The 18,091-nt window shown below is 40.0% G+C and overlaps 1 protein-coding gene across 1 annotated transcript in view; it reads left to right on the forward strand.

The window, feature by feature from the left end:
- The window catches only part of sgcz (sarcoglycan zeta), an 84,073-nt gene that overhangs the window by 46,626 nt on the left and 19,356 nt on the right, over positions 1-18,091 (forward strand). The window contains exon 3 of the mRNA XM_066718284.1: positions 10,312-10,399. Within this exon, the coding sequence (XP_066574381.1) occupies positions 10,312-10,399 (88 nt within the window). The remainder of the gene's footprint in view (positions 1-10,311; positions 10,400-18,091) is intronic.

Below are 18,091 nucleotides of genomic sequence, written 5' to 3' on the forward strand. Positions count from 1 at the left end.
GCAGTCCTGTGGGCCAAAATGCCTTGTTGATGCTAGAGGTCAGAGGAGAATGGGCCGACTGATTCAAGCTGATAGAAGAGCAACTTTGACTGAAATAACCACTCGTTACAACTGAGGTATGCAGAAAAGCATTTGTGAAGCCACAACACGTACAACCTTGAGGCGGATGGGCTACAACAGCAGAAGACCCCACCGGGTACCACTCATCTCCACTACAAATAGGAATAAAAGAGGCTACAATTTGCACAAGCTCACCAAAATTGGACAGTTGAAGACTGGAAAAATGTTGCCTGGTCTGATGAGTCTCGATTTCTGTTGAGACATTCAGATGGTAGAGTCAGAATTTGGCGTAAACAGAATGAGAACATGGATCCATCATGCCTTGTTACCACTGTGCAGGCTGCTGGTGGTGGTGTAATGGTGTGGGGGATGTTTTCTTGGCACACTTTAGGCCCCTTAGTGCCAATTGGGCATCGTTTAAATGCCACGGCCTACCTGAGCATTGTTTCTGACCATGTCCATCCCTTTATGACCACCATGTACCCATCCTCTGATGGCTACTTCCAGCAGGATAATGCACCATGTCACAAAGGTCGAATCATTTCAAATTGGTTTCTTGAACATGACAATGAGTTCACTGTACTAAACTGGCCCCCACAGTCACCAGATCTCAACCCAATAGAGCATCTTTGGGATGTGGTGGAACGGGAGCTTCGTGCCCTGGATGTGCATCCCACAAATCTCCATCAACTGCAAGATGCTATCCTATCAATATGGGCCAACATTTCTAAAGAATGCTTTCAGCACCTTGTTGAATCAATGCCACGTAGAATTAAGGCAGTTCTGAAGGCGAAAGGGGGTCAAACACAGTATTAGTATGGTGTTCCTAATAATCCTTTAGGTGAGTGTATGTGTATATACCTTTGTAGGAGAATTGGTGCTGTTTAGAGCAACAAAAACTATATCTGATTTATTTGAGCCAACAAACATTATAGCCTACCTGTTGCATATTTAACATTTTAATTATGTTGTAATTGGTTTCTGTGGACATGTAAGATTCTATTTCCATTTGCATTTTTTGGTGCCTTATTTAATAATTGTGTTTGGGTTTGAATATCACATTTGCTATCCCAACATGTATTCCGAGAGTAGTTAGATCTTGCACCTTGCAAAATGACTATATATAATAACCATCACCTTTACATATTTCAACACACTCATATTCCCTGTAGAAACGTGTATGAAGTTGTCATAACCAGGGCCAGTCATAATCATGATCATTATGGACTTTTAGTTTTTTTATCACAGGATTAGCATGGCAGCTGGAGCGGGTATCCTGGTTTTGAACAGACATTTAGTAGAATTATGATTATGCAAGGAGCATTTTGAATAAATATAGATAGATTGGTAAATATATTTAATTCTACAGAAACCTATATGACATTACATAAGGTGACAGATACCCCAACAAATAGACTGATAGTAATAAATAGTAAATGGGAATTTTATAGACCTTTCATTGCTATCAGCAACAGCACAGCATATGCGCTGCATTCAAAGTGGTCAGTGCATATGATTGAATTCAGTTTTATCTCAAAATGTTCACATGTAATTCACTTTCCAAACATGCGCTTTAGGATACTTCCCACATCCCACATAATATTACGATATAAAACTCACTGGATGTATTTTCTTAATTAATACAAATTAATCAGCAGTGTTTTGTAATGAAGACATTAAAACTGCCCACAGGCAGAGGGCAGCACCATGGTGTGATATCATTGGGTATTTGCGCATTTGCTACAAAAGTCAAAAGAGACTTGTTTGTGTGAAGTTATTAAATGTTTTTCTCTCTTTAAAAGGTTGTGATCACAGATATTAATTTTCATATGATGAAGCCCAATAGGTTTGACTACCAGAATAAATTATAATTTTGTTATAATGTTTTATTATATTTACTTGATGTAATATTGATTAGATTATTGATTAGCTTATTGATTAGTCATAAAATCAAGTTCCAGAGGCAATAAATGGCATATATTGTTGTTGTTTTTTATTTGAGATTAATTTGGTTGTGGGTTTAAAATATCAGACTTTAAAATCTTACTGGTTCGTTTCAATCTCCAATTGTGGATAATTGTCATAAGCCCGAGCTGACCTTCCTAAGTTTAACAAAGCCGTCAGATAATATGTATGTTTAAAACTACCACAGAATATACCTCAAACATTCAGACTAAGCAAGATCAACTAAACTATAAAACAACTGGAATTTTTAAGAACATTTGGCAACATTGAGCACATTCAGATTAAAAATGTACCTTGCACTTCCAACTGAAACACCAGCGGCAGGTACAAACTACATAAGCGTTATGAAGGGCCTGTCACTTAATGATATATATATATATATATATATATATATATATATATATATATATATATATAATGTATTTGAAAACAGCAAGATCATCTTATTTATGGAAATGTTCATGCTTAGCTTGGTATAAAAATATGAATTGGAAATAATTTGGGGAGGGACACATGTCCCAATGGCATGACGACACTGATTAGCACATAACCTGGTTATTACCTTTGATCCAGACTTCTATATTGAGACGCACATCTGTGTCCAGAACATAATATTTTAACATATACTTTGACATATTTCTAAATGAAGTTACAGTGAGGGAAAAAAGTATTTGATCCCCTGCTGATTTTGTACATTTGCCCACTGACAAAAAATTATCAGTCTATAATTTTAATGGTAGGTGTATTTTAACAGTGAGAGACAGAATAACAACAAAAAAATCCAGAAAAACGCATTTCAAAAAAGTTATAAATTGATTTGCATGTTAATTAGGGAAATAAGTATTTGATCCCCTATCAATCAGCAAGATTTCTGGCTCCCAGATGTCTTTTATACAGGTAACGAGCTGAGATTAGGAGCACTCTCTTAAAGGGAGTGCTCCTAATCTCAGCTCGTTACCTGTATAAAAGACACCTGTCCACAGAAGCAATCAATCAATCAGATTCCAAACTCTCCACCATGGCCAAGACCAAAGAGCTGTCCAAGGAAGTCAGGGACAAGATTGTAGACCTACACAAGGCTGGAATGGGCTACAAGACCATCGCCAAGTAGCTTGGTGAGAAGGTGACAACAGTTGGTGCGATTATTCACAAATGGAAGAAACACAAAATAACTGTCAGTCTCCTCGGTCTGGGGCTCCATGCAAGATCTCACCTCGTGGAGTTTCAATGATCATGAGAACGGTGAGGAATCAGCCCAGAACTACACGGGAGGATCTTGTTAATGATCTCAAGGCAGCTGGGACCATAGTCACCAAGAAAACAATTGATAACACACTACGCCGTGAAGGACTGAAATCCTGCAGCGCCCGCAAGGCCCCCCTGCTCAAGAAAGCACATGTACAGGCCCGTCTGAAGTTTGCCAATGAACATCTGAATGATTCAGAGGAGAACTGGGTGAAAGTGTTGTGGTCAGATAAGACCAAAATCGAGCTCTTTGGCATCAACTCAACTCGCCGTGTTTGGAGGAGGAAGAATGACCCCAAGAACACCATCCCCACCGTCAAACATGGAGGTGGAAACATTATGCTTTGGGGGTGTTTTTCTGCTAAGGGGACAGGACAACTGCACCGCATCAAAGGGACGATGGATGGGGCCATGTACCGTCAAATCTTGGGTGAGAACCTCCTTCCCTCAGCCAGGGCATTGAAAATGGGTCGTGGATGGGTATTCCAGCATGACAATGACCCAAATCACACAGCCAAGGCAACAAAGGAGTGGCTCAAGAAGAAGCACATTAAGGTCCTGGAGTGGCCTAGCCAGTCTCCAGACCTTAATGCCATAGAAAATCTGTGGAGGGAGCAGAAGGTTCGAGTTGCCAAACGTCAGCCTCGAAACCTTAATGACTTGGAGAGGATCTGCAAAGAGGAGTGGGACAAAATCCCTCCTGAGATGTGTGCAAACCTGGTGGCCAACTACAAGAAACGTCTGACCTCTGTGATTGCCAACAAGGGTTTTGCTACCAAGTACTAAGTCGAAGGGGTCAAATACTTATTTCCCTCATTAACATGCAAATCAATTTATAACTTTTTTGAAATGTGTTTTTCTGGATTTTTTTGCTGTTATTCTGTCTCTCACTGTTAAAATACACCTATCATTAAAATTATAGACTGATCATTTCTTTGTCATTGGGCAAACGTACAAAATCAGCAGGGGATCAAATACTTTTTTCCATCACTGTATCTCTTTTTTCCGGATACAGAGATATTAATACATGCCTTTGTCATATATTGGGTAGATTGCTGTAATTCAGTTTCTTCAGGTAGTGCAAACTGCTTCATCTCTAGTTTTCAGTCAGTCCAAAACTCAACTGCTAGGAATTTAGCTAGAACACAAAATTATAATCATATTACTCAAGTTCTAGTGCCCCTTCATTGGCTCACAGTAAAATATTGTATTTACTTTAAAGTCCTGCTATTAACCTAGAAAGCACAAAATGGCCCTACTTTCCTAAGCACGCTTATAGCCTTATATAAACCTTGTCTGGCATTTCAGTCCCAGGATCCTGGCTACCTTACAGGGGGGTAGAGTATTTAACTACAGGCCCCTAAAACTATGGAATGATCTGCCTGCCCATGTAAAGGATCATCCTTTAAATGCAAGCTGAAGCCTGATAGTCTGTCATTCCTTCCACAGCATCACATAGTTAGTGCCGCTGATGCCCCAGGGCATGTTGCATGATAACTTAGATTGTTATTCTCCACACCTCTGACACACTGTACTAACACATTTCTTTTGTTTTGCACCACGTGATTGGCCTGTCCATGCAACCACTCCAGAGAGGCTGATTCCAGAAGGCACCTGGGACATGCCCCACAGGGCAGACAAGACGCCAGACAGCAGACCATTGATGGCAGATACAGCACACCTGGTGGCAAAGCCCAAACTTTATGTCATTAAATAAAATGACTTTCTGCTCTCAGTGTTAAAATAATATATTTTTAGTGGTAGTGTTTGGAGGGGAGACAACCATTAGGCCTAAGCTTTAAGCCGTGGACCCACAGAGATTTACTTTCTCCAATAACAGTCTCTGTTATATTACAGGACTTTTTGTTTTTGTCTTTTCCCTTCCTAATGGTTTTCCTTTTCTTCTGTTCTTTTCCTCACTGTGTGAGATCTTTTGTGAAGGCCACTACTAAAAACAAATCTAATTGATCTGAATCTAATTTAAGTTCATTTTAGGTGGCCAAGCATGAAGTGCTGGACACATATTGTTGTTGTTAAGATTATTAGTTTTAGGCTTCGAAGACAGAATAGTTGAAAGCCTATAGTTTTTCACAGGATTATTATTTTTATTTATTTCTGCCAGCATTTTTAAATGGCTCTAGAACACTCAAAATGTCATGAAAACACATGAAACCTTGCAGTGCTGTAAAGGACTATGCTACCTTGCTCTCTATTGTCCTAGTTTTAAAATTGTTGAAGTGAAGCTGATGGGTCTTACAGTTTGTGTTATCTTATGCATTTGGACATTTAAGAAAACATATTACACAAATCTTTCTCCAAAAACACTTAGAAATATTTAAAATGTCTGTTTCTCTGAAACCATTTGACCAACCTGAAAACTTAACCTTTCAAGCCATGTTACTGCATAAATCAAGATGGCCCTATAACCCAATGAGAATTGATCAGGTACAATATTGTTCAAAGTAGAATACAGAGCTATATGAAATATTGTCCAAAATTGATGTAATCATACAATTGGCACCACTGACCAATTTAAATGTGTGCTTTTAATATTTATGTAAGGAAATGAACAAATCAACACTAAGGGATTGATTAAATATAAAAGGTTTTCACTGCAAATCACTCTGAGGCATTAGTGGCATTACTGTAAATGGATTTCACCCCGCTAAACTTTTGTGGTAGCTTCTCGCGGATCTTGTTTCTCACAAAATTTCTGTGGGAGTGGTCTCATTGTAGCTGTATTTAATTAAGAAAATACTTGCAAGAATCTGGCAGCTCCTCTTGTTTCAGACAATTACATAGTTGTCTAAAAGCCTCTCGCGGTTGTGCCAAAATGTAAATAGCATGTTGAGAAATATAAAAGAAAAACAAGTGTTACATAGGCATATGCACACACCTCCATGGCTCCTTGTGTGTACAGTTAAAATATAGAATGCTTACAATAACTGCAGAAAAGGTGTAAGATGTACACTACGCATAATAAATTAGATGTATCCTTCATGCAGAGAAAATATGTCGATAATGCATGGCATTTTATATAAATTACGTTTTTGCATCAATGTGTCAATTTATTAGTTTATTATCTTGCTTCTGTTTGTATTTATTTGTCTGTGTGTATTCATTTATTCTACTCTTGCTTTTGTTCATTGTACTCCTTACCTTTATTTTGTATTATGTCTTATTTTTTTTTTTCTTAAGAGCTCTTTGAGATATTCTTCCATGAATAATAAGGGGTGCTGGCCAAAAAGTCAGTAAGAGGGTGTACTAGGGGTGCTATGGATGGAATATTAAGCTGCTTACTGCTTCTTACTACAATGTTATGTATTGTTATGGTGGGGGGGGGGGCATTATTCTATAAGTATTTCATGAAACAAAAAGTTGGCAGTGTTCCTTTCAATTTTACAAACTCAGCTTATTCCTGTGTATCCAACAGGACAAATTTAAGTACTGAGTACTGAGTATCAGTTTGTTAGGTAGTTTTATTCTTGTTAAAACATATGCTTTATCATTATCCAATCTCCTGCAGGGTTGGGAGTCGGATTGTTCAACTGAGCTTAGGAGGAGCAAACATGACATTGCATGTCATCACCTCCCAACCTATGCTACTACAGCTATATGCCTTATTATTATGATTATTATAATATACTGTGAGCCTATACCATTTTGTAATAAGGTGCTACTTATTAATATGCTATTAATTATTTATAAATGCTAACAGATTAGTAATCGGTACTTTATAAAGCATTAATAATGCATTATAAAGTGGTTATACCTCAGTTATAGTAATACATTTAGCAATACAATATTATATAATTTATTAAGAATGTGTCAAAGCAGTAGTGAAGTTTGCTTTATAACCTGTTCATACATTTGAAAGAGTGACACTTTTTAGCTACCTGTTTTTTGTGTGACCATTCCATGTTTTGCAATAACTGAGTTATAACTAGTTATATACTAACTAACAATGCCTACTTAATACTTTATAAAATATCTATTAATCATCCATTCAACATTTATAAATAATTAATATCACATTGATAAGCAGCACCTTATTATAAATTGATACCCCATTTTGTTACCAAACTAACAAACAAAAATCAGACTATTATGCATTCATGTGTTCATAGTAAACACAGGTTGGAAATGTTTTCTGTTTTCTCATGGAGAGTGTTGTGGTTTCCACTCCTTGTTGTAGCTTGAATAACAATTGTTGTGATTGGCTCACAGTGGCTTTCTCTCTTTTGGAATTCACACCGGCAAAGCTTGTCTCCTCCCTGTTTGCAGCTCATGATATATTAGATTGAATACAGCCAGAAGTGGTGCTGCGATAGCTGAAGCTGAGACTGTTTCATAACTTTTCATGTTAGCGGCATGCAAACATTTTGTTTATCTAAATTGTAGTGTTCTATTGCCCCTTGTGGTTAATTATGGAAATTGCATTAATTTAAACTGCCCAAAAAACAATCTGCTAAATGTTTTCTTAAAAAAACTAAAGCTGAAGATACAGCTTGGAAGTCGCAGAGTTGTTTTTTTTTTAGTAAATTGTACACAGCACACAGTTTACTTGTTCCATTGCAATTCATTGATTAATCAATGGTATTTTCACTAAGAAAGCTGCCACTGAAAAACTAGTGTTCGATTGCACAGTGCATGACTTTACTACAAAGTACAATTCATTGCCTGATCCCTCTTCATCTTGGCTTATTCATAACAAGTGACAAAGTGTATTTATATTTTTCTTGAACTTGCTTGGCAGATGGCCTGGTCATGTGAACTTGGTATCAGAAACCCCCCCAACATATGGAATAGTCTGGGAGTTTGTTGTAAAGGTAGTGTTTAAGCCCCATATTTATCCTTATGATGAGGATCCAGGAAATCTCCGGCAGGGCTGTTCAGGAATGACTGTCAGCTTGGTGCTTTTTCTTGCTGTTATGTGACTTTACCACTTGCCTTGTTGCTTCATGCTATCTGACTCTTTTCAAATTCTATTTGCTTACCAATTGTTATAATTAGTTTTTCACTGTCTTTCTACAATCTACAATCTCGCTTCCTACTTATCTCTCCTTTTCGCTAATTTAAGTGCGATTGTGTGTAGTTTAGTTTCTTTCTCTTCTCTCACATATTGTTATTTTCTAGAGCTTTCTATATGCCCCTTACAGTATTCTACTGTGTGCCTATTCCTGCTTGTTCTTTGGTGCTACATTATTCCTCTATCCTTTCAGTTTAATCCTGCTTGTTTTTATTGTTTGTTTTTCCATTGCTACACTTGTTTTGTGTATTATTGAATCAATGTGTAATGTCTTCTGCTTAACTGTTTCCACATTTCACCACCAGATGTCCCTGTCATACCATTTTTCTCTCCCCTTTGCCCTGGCTTTCTGTCCCGCACTTTATTAGTGAATAATTGATTTGCATTCCCTGTTCAATTAACACGCACCTGTCCCCGGTTACATATCTCTGTTCATTCAGTATATATTCCCCTCCATTAGCTGACTTCTTTGCAAAGTCTTGCCTATCGTTATTGAAGCATTTCTGAGCCTTTTGTTAGTTGTTAGCATCCTTGTTGCTGACCTTAGCTTTCCCTTCCTCGACCTTGCCTTCTGGATTACCCCTCCTGTATTGTTTGCCTGATTGCACGAAATCCTGCTAGTTTACCAACCCTGCCTTATGGATCTCCTGTGATACAGTGATTGCCGGCCCCAGACCTTTTGCCTGTTTTCTGATTTAGTCTTTACTATCCCTGCACTTGGATCCATCATCCCTGTCCAAATTTACATAAAACAATGTTTACTGTATCTGGGAAGGGGAAAATGAAGTGTTGTGCTTTGGTGCTTCAGTCATCCTTTGTTTGGACTTGTCTGTATAAGAAAAAGTACAGTTGCACTGGCAATATCAGTCGTCTATGAACAAGGTATATATTGTAACAGTGATTGCATTGCTTTGTATTGCTTTTGTATTGTTTTTCTTTACTCTGTATCGTCTCTGTGCTTTAATTCTTTCTGTTTGTGCCATGTATGTCTCCATCTCTGTCTAGTCGTCACAGGATTCTGGTAATGTGATTTAGACTCCCTCCTCTTTGCACTTTATAGAGTCCTGGTAGCATTTCCACATTTCTTAGAGCTTGTATAGAAAGGGGAAATACTGTACACTGTTTCCTTCTTTGGTGTTGGGATAGCTAAACCCTGTTGCCCAACCTGTGTCCACGAGTGGAGTTGTTACAACCTCAAGAGTGAATATTGTACTGTACATGTATAAAAAATGATCTAAAATACTGTAATAAAATAATTGCCTGTCCAAAAGAATGACTGAATCACAGTTTGTTAATTCTATTCACAATAATTACAGCTGTAACTGCAAATAACAAACTATTTAAAGAAAATGCAGCTGATGCAAGTATTAATGTAAAAATCAGTAAATAAATAAAACTTCAATAAAATTAAAACTATGTGTTTTATTGTACTCGCAAATGAAAGATGACCACCCTCACAATCTCATGTTACTTGCCTAAAATTACAATTTTCTCCGCTAATGTCATAACCGTGATTTCTTCACTGCACGCCCACTAGCAGAGTCTTACATTTAGGTGCCATGCTATAGTACAAGTTGGAAATAAAGACCATTAAAACCCACTCAGATGCTCACTGTCAACGCAGGCTGGATTTCTGAGTGACGAGGGGGCTTGAGGCAGCTTGAAGTGCTCAAGGCCAGAGGTTGAATGGCCATGTGGAAAGTGAACAAGCACAATCCTGTGTATACTCAAATTTTCATTCCAGTGTCCTGCCACTGACATGATTTCCCTTGTCTCCAGACCAGCGTCAGAAAGTAGCTGAACAGTTTTTGCTCTTATACAGTGGTTGGTGTATCTTTTGCTAAGCTGGTGTACATTATTAGTTTTAATACATTATTGTATTCATTATCCTCATCTCGCAGTCAAGAGCATTATGATAAATGAGAACACATTATGAATTTCATTAATTTTCTGATCATTCTTCTTTTCCCACCTGCCTTGTTATTTTTCCCTTTCTTGTGCTTCTTCCTCAGGACAGCCCATTGATCTTGCATTCTGACAGAAATGTTACTGTGAATGCAAGAAATGACCTCGGGCAGCTTACAGGGCAGCTTACAGTTGGTAAGTTCATATTTTTTTCTCCTTTACCTCATGTTTTCTATATATGTAGGAATAAAAGTTAAGTTTTTGTTTTTATGCTGAATATTCTTACTGTTACCTAGCAATATTGACATTATTTTCCATGGGATCCTTCTAGATGTCAGCTATAATCAATCAAAGAAGCAATCATAGTGAAGCAATCAAAACTGTCAAATTAAATGTTCAGTTATTTCATTCTTCACACAACTACTTTGACACCTAATTCTGTACATTGTTTATCAAGGAAATCAAACAATCAAATTTGATTTAGTATAGCACCCTACAGTTGCCACAGAGCACACATCTACAGAGTGGCAATAGTGGTGACTCTCTAGATCAGACCTCTTCAACTGGCGACCTGTGGGACATCAGGCCCACAAGCAACAGCAAAGTGGCCAACAGGCAGTCAGCAAAAAAACTGTTTTCACAGGCAGATATTATGACTAATATGGGTCCACAATCCCTTTTCCGAAACTCTTGGGGACAGATGTGTTGCGGAAATCTGATTTTTTCAGAAAGGTAGTACAGTATATGTACTATATATTATGGTAACACCCCAGCACGGTCTGTGGCAGAACCTTATATGGAAACACATTCATATTTTTTGCAGTGAATGTTCAATAAAACTTCAAACATATACATTCAATAAAACATAAAACTTCAAACAAAAGAGCAAACCATATCAGAGAGCACCTGATGCTTTTCGAATTGTGGAATTTGCGGATAAGGGATTATGGACCTGTATATTTAATCATTCTATAACTCTTTGACAAGCTCAATTCCCACATAATTGTTTTATCCAATAATGTAGTAATACAACACGTATGACAATACTTTGAAAATCATGCCGCACCCATCACATACAAAAAATGCTTTAATTATCTGTGGAAAATACATCTAAATTCTTACATTACTTGTACGATTAATTGTATACAAAAGTACCGTAGCAATAAATGGTTATGTCACATATAATGCTTGGAGTCCCCAAAAACTTGCATTGATTGAATTAGTGAATCAGTCTTATTTAACACTACATAATTTAGTCTTGGACTAGCATTATTTCAGTTAAGTGAGTTGTGCCAGGTGGATCCACTTGGAGCCAGCTAGGTGTGAATTGGGGGCAGGTAGACAAATGGGTAGTTAAAGCTGCTGTTGAGAAAGAGCTGCACTGTTTCTTAGTGACAAAGAAAGTCAAGCATTTGAGCAGGGGACAGAAACCAAGAGCCCCCCCCCCCAAAAAAAAAGACAAATTTAGAAGCATGTGGCCACTACAGTCTCATGCTTGCAGAATGATTGCCTTCCTGGATAAACTCATCCAAGAAGGATTCATTTTGTGAGCGTTGTCAGCATGTTGAAATCCTAGAGATCAAGATCTGTGATCAGCTTGTTGATCTGCGCTCTATTAGTGATATAGAAGAATTGGTCAATCGGCCCATGAGAGAGATGGTGTGCACGCCAAAACCTAGGAAAGTTGAGCCATTAGAGCAGAAAAGTGTACAGAACTGCTGGGTTACAGTAGAAACCACAGAAAAGGGTGTGCACAACCCTTAAAGACATCCCAACAGCTAGAAATGCCCAGCAGGTTCCAACTGCTGGACACCGAGTTGGACAGTGACAGCTTTGAGGGTGATGGGAGGGCAGTTGAGCACCAGAGCACCACAGTGCCCACTCCCCACCAGAAGAGGGAGGTAGTTATAGTAGGAGACTCAATTCTTAGAGCTGTAGATCACACAGTGTGTTCTAGTGATAAGGAGACCCGCATAGTATCTTGCCTGCCTGGTGCTCAAGTTGCAGATCTCCCTAAACTAGTAGACGGGCTACTGGCCAAAGTAAAGAGCAAAACCTCCATGGTAGTTTTCTCCAAAATACTTTTGGTACCACCTGCATGGCCAGGGAGACAGGTAGAGATTAGGAAGTTCAACACGTGGTTGAAATCTTGGTGTAGGGAGGAGGGCTTTAGATTTATGGAGCATTGGTCTTTCTTCTGGGATAAATGGGACCTGTACAAACCGGACGGTCTACATCTAAACAGAAGGGGGGCTAATGCATTGGGAGAGCATATGTGCAGAGTAAATGAGAATCTTTTAAACTAGGGACCAGCGGGGCAGGGAGCTCTGACAATGGGAGATGTTCCACTAAGGAAAGAAAACAAAGGGAATCTAATAGTAGGAAAGTCCTGAAATGTTTGTACCTCATGCCAGGAGTATAAGGAACAAGATGTTAGAAGCCACAGTTCTGGCAAGTGACTATGATGTTGTAGGAGTGACAGAAACCTGGCTTACAGAAAATTATGGGGATGAATACAAGTTGAAAGGATGCACACAGTTTAGGAGAGACAGGCATAATCGAAGAGGTGGTGGGTTAGCATTATATGTCAGAAATGACATTGAGGCAGAAGAACACAAATTAGATCATAGTAACGAAAAATAATCTTTGAGTGCTAAACTTTTGAACAAAAGATGTGGAGGATTAGTGGTAGGAGTGTGTTACAGACCACCCAATTCAGATATTCAGAAAGGTGTTGCATTGTACAGTGCAATCAGGACTGCATGTAGCAAGGATGTGGTTGTTATAATGTGGGATTTCAATTTCCCAAATATAGACTGGGAAAGCCCAGTTGGGAGTACAGAAGCAGAAATAGAAATGGTTGAGATGGTAAATGACTGCTTTCTAATTCAATTTGTCAGGGAACCAACCAGAGAGCTTGCATGCATTGACTTGATATTTTCAAATGACCAAGATAGAGGCAGAGGAACACTAGTTAGAGAACCAATGGCAAATTGTGATCACAACATGGTTAGCTTTGTGGCATTCTTTCAAAAAACAAGGACCAAGTCTAAAACAATGATCTACAATTTCAGAAAAGCAAACCTTGAAGGTATGAGGCGGCACTTTGGGGAAATGGATGGTTATATTTTGAGAATATACTACTTGAGTCTCAGGAGAAATTTGTACCAAACCATAGCAAATTGAGGACCAAAGATCATTGGCCAAAATGGTTTAATAGAAATATGCAAAAAAATATCAAGAGAAAGAAAATGTTGTGTAGCATATGCAAAAGGGATGGAGATTAAACAAAATACAAAGAATATGTTGAGCTGCAAAGAGACCTTAAGAAAGGGATCAGAAAAGCAAAGAGGGAAATAGAAAGAAACATAGCTCTTGGAGCTAAAACTAATGCAAAGAGTTTTTTCAATAGTACAACAGCAAGAGGCCAATAAAGGTGGACCTGAAACAGATAAAGGGCAAAAGTATCTTGGAAAATGGACAGGATGTGGCAGATGTAAAATTAGTATTTCACAGAGGCTTTTACGAAAGAAAAAACAGATAACATGCCACAGGTTAACAACCAGTCCAGTCAAACCCTAAGAGAGATCAGGATAAATAAGGAGGAGGTACTAAAGGGACTAGCAGAATTAAAAACAAACAAATCACCTGGGCCAGATGATATATTTCCACTGCCTGGAAGACGGCAAATGTCATGCCAATCCACAAGAAAGGAGACAAAACTGACCCAGGAAATTACAGACCAATCAGTCTCACCTGCATCACCTGTAAAATGTTGGAAAAAATTATTTGACAGAAAATAGAGGAGCATCTTAATGAAAACCATATTCTTGGAGATAGTCAACATGGGTTTAGATGAGGCAGATCATGTCTTACTAATCTATTAGAGTTTTTTGAACATGCAACTGCAGCTGTAGATCACGTGAAAGCATATGATATGATATTAGATTAGAGGAGTCGCTTCTAACTGGAGTGAGGTTGTTAGTGGAGTTCCACAGGAATCAGTACTAGGGACTTTGCTTTCTCTAATCTAAATTAATGATCTGGACTCTGGGATAGTTAGCAAACTTGTCAGATTTGCAGATGACACTAAAATAGGTGGCTCAGCAGATACATTCTCGGCAGCATAGGCTATTCAAAGGGACTTAGATAACATTCAGTTGTGGGCCGACACCTGGCAGATTAAATTCAATGTGGACAAGTGCAAGGTATTACATGCAGGTAACAAAAATGTCCAAAATAATTACACTGTGGGAGGAATAGAACTAGATGAAGTAACGCATGAGAAAGACCTAGGAGTCTATGTGGACTCCTCACTTTCTCCATTCAAACAATGTAGGGAAGCAATCAAAAAGCAAACAGAAAGATATCGCTGCTCTAGAGGCAGTTCAGAGGAGAGCAACCAGACTTATTCCAGGTTTGAAGGGAATGTCCTACTGAGAGACTGAGGGAACTGAACCTTCTCACCCTGGAACAGTGGAGACTACGTGGGGACTTGATTCAAGTCTTCAAAATCATGAAAGGCATCAACCACATCAAACCAGAGAAGCTTTTCCTGATCAGAAGGGACACACAGACCCGGGGATACAAATGGAAATTGGGCTTCAAGGCATTCAAGACAGAAAACAGGAGACACTTCTTCACACAGAGAGTTGTCACAATCTAGCACAAACTACCCAGCGATGTGGTTGAAGCTGAAAATTTGGGAACATTTTAAAATAGACTGATAGTATCCTTGGATCACTTAGTTATTAATGAACACCACACGAGCATGATGGGTCGAATGGCCTCCTCTCATTTGTAAACTTTCTTATGTTCTTATCTTCTTATAATTCAAACTTAACCCATTGTCTGTCAAAATTAAACCTAATCTTTGCTAAGACCTTCCTGAACACCATTACTGTAATATTCACAAATACATAGTGTACCATTCTCAATAATGATGTTCCACATTTGGCAAGTAGAACATTGACAAAATTGGTGAATCTATCATATTCCACACTACATAACTTGAAATCCTCCAATTATTTGTGACAAATGACACTGGATTATTATAGGAAGCTTCCCTAAATTGCATCTCTGAAAATTGGATGAGAAATTACTTTTTACAGTTATTTGACACCAAAATGGGCCATACAATAGCAGGGATATGTTAGCTTAATGCACTTTCATGACCAACGTCTCTCATCACAACTGCCCAAGACCAATTTACAATGCTACTCACAATGGTGTTCGGGAAATGCGCCAGATTTGGAACAATGCTCTTACGATGATCTTCGATGCTCTTTTGGTTCACAATGCTTTTGTGAAACAGCCCCCGGGTTGACAAAATGTTGGGTTACAGATGCAACCTTGGTAATCTGAAATTAGGAAATTCCCCACAGGGTGTTAGGAATAATCTTACACCTCAGAAACATTTAAATAAGTCTATTTCAAAGTAGCCGATAAGCTCCTGTGTACAGTCAGTCACTTGGCCCGCCCCCTGTTTCAGCCCAAGTGCATTGAACACAAGAGAAACTTCTTCTTTGCCTAACCGTATCAGGCCAAAGGAGTGAACCATAAAGATGGGGAACTGTTTCTTCATTTCTGACAACCAAGGTTATCATTCAATTTCAAAACCGTTCCCCAGAGGGTGTTGGGATTCTGTCTACCAATTTAATTGCGATTGTGGCAGAGACACCCACAAGAGAACACAATGAATAGTAGAACACCACTGCCAAGGGACTCGGCATAGATGTCAAGAGATAAGGAGCAAGGAGAAACTCCACCAGCTCTGATGGTCAATACAGTCACAGCAGTCTTAACAATAGATGGAGCAGTGTTCTGTACATCTAGCATGAGACCTCGTATATGGGGCCCAGCGCTGGGCCAGTCTGTCCTCTCCCAGAGGGCTGTGGGACTCATGAAGCAAGGGCAGCGCATTGACTCATGAGACAAAGAGATCTACATACCCTTTAACAAATTGAGCCCATATCTGACCACCACCAGGACCAAAGACCCCCACTGGAGAGGAGGTTGGCCGCTAAGTTCTACTGGCAGGGCAGAAAGTGCAGCAGGCCAAGGAAGACTGTGTACATATCAAGGGCATTGATATGAAGAGACCTCAACAGCTTGATCCACAAGTTACCATGCCATTCCACACCGGGCTTCAACCATCGTTCGAAGCATCGGTGGTAATCAATTCCCAGTGACAGACCAACCAGAGGACTATACCATGTGTCAGGTGAGAAGGCTGTCTCCACCAACAGAGCGCCTTCCAACAGGCCAGCATCACCACTACCTGCAAATGACAATCTTGGTGTGGATGCAATGCAAGTTTATTGAACCAGGTCTAAAGCACAGAGTCCTGATGCAATCCCAGAACTTGTGCTCATTGACTCCAACCAGCTCTTATCCAGATTGACCCTAAAGCCCAATTTCTGGAGCTGTGCAAGGACCAGCCTCGAATGCACCACCACGTGCACCAAGCGCCAAGTCCATGCACTTTCAAAAAGTGTGGGCAGCAAAGGACAGACTGAATGGGAGGACCTGGAACTTGAACACTTTGTACTGGAACGTGAACCTCAGAAACTTCCAATGACCAGGACGTATGGGAATGTAAAAGTATGTGTCTTTAAAGTCCAATATGGTGAACCAGTGGAGCCATGCATGAGCATCTTGCAACTCAATCCCCACAGGTGGAAAATTCAGGTGCCTCATGTCCAAGATGGAACAGATACTGACATCTTTTTTGGGCACCAAAAGCAGAGAGAGCAGAGAGAGGCACTTTGCGAATGGTGTGCTCAAGTAGCAGCACCAATATCTCAGATTGTAGGGCTGAGCATTGCAGGGGGTCCATCACTGTGGTCCACAGCATGCCCCGAAAATGAGGCAGGCATAGCTGGAATTGATGGGAATAGCTGAAATGAATGTTTTGAAGTACCCTAGTGGCGTTGTTGCGCGAGAGACAATTATTGAGTTGCTACGTGGAATAGAGGGAAGCCAGAGACTGCTACGTTGTCCCAGGGCCAGGAGGCAGCTAACTGGGAAGGCTGCTGGGAGGTCTGCATCACCAGGTGGTCTAGGCTTGGAATGAAGAGGCACAGAGGCACTGCTGTAAAAGAGGGACCCTGGCGTGGGTGGACCTGAGCCATCTGTTGTCACTGCTTCTTGACCCTCCTGGAGCATTCCAGCATTGCCTCCACTGCAGGGTTGAATGTGAAGCCTGGGGTTCTGGGTGTGATGAGGAAGTGCAACTTGTCCTTCTCTGGCACTCTGGCTTGGGAGAGCCAAACCTGGCCACCAACGAGCATCCAGACATGTGCAAAGTACACTCCAATCTCTGCCAGCTCCGCCACATACACTGCTAGCAGGCTAGATGTATTTTGAATGTGCACAGCCTGCGCCTCTGCTGCATAGGAACTGAGCAGGAAATCCTCAGTAGTGGTGGTTTGGAGGTCTCTTGTTGTGGGGGAGAGTGACAGAATGGAGACTAGCACGGCAAAGGCAGGGCGGACGCATGTGGGAGTGTCCTAGAGGAGGGGCCCCTGCCCCCGCTGAAGTGGCTGTGAGCTATGTGCCGAATTGCTGTGCATGCCTATGGCCCACTTCAGTCTGTGTCTCTGTTTATTGGCACAGCTACCACCATAGTGAAGAAAACTTGCCAACTCGGAAGGGGAGTGAGAGTGACACATGCCCCCACTGCTGCCAGCTCCTCAGCAGGTTCCATTGTAAATATGGAAACTCTGCTCTCAAAGGTTATATATAATTAATATAAGCCAGGTATAGTGCAAACTGTTGAGGTAATTGAGCTGGTTCAATGGCAGACGATGTCAGGGGGGTTGGAGATGTCAATGGGTTGTATTTCATCGACCAGAAGTTGAGGTAGGTTGACCGGTGCTGTGATTA

The sequence above is a fragment of the Amia ocellicauda genome, chromosome 12 (assembly GCF_036373705.1).
Source record: "Amia ocellicauda isolate fAmiCal2 chromosome 12, fAmiCal2.hap1, whole genome shotgun sequence".
NCBI lineage: Eukaryota > Metazoa > Chordata > Actinopteri > Amiiformes > Amiidae > Amia > Amia ocellicauda.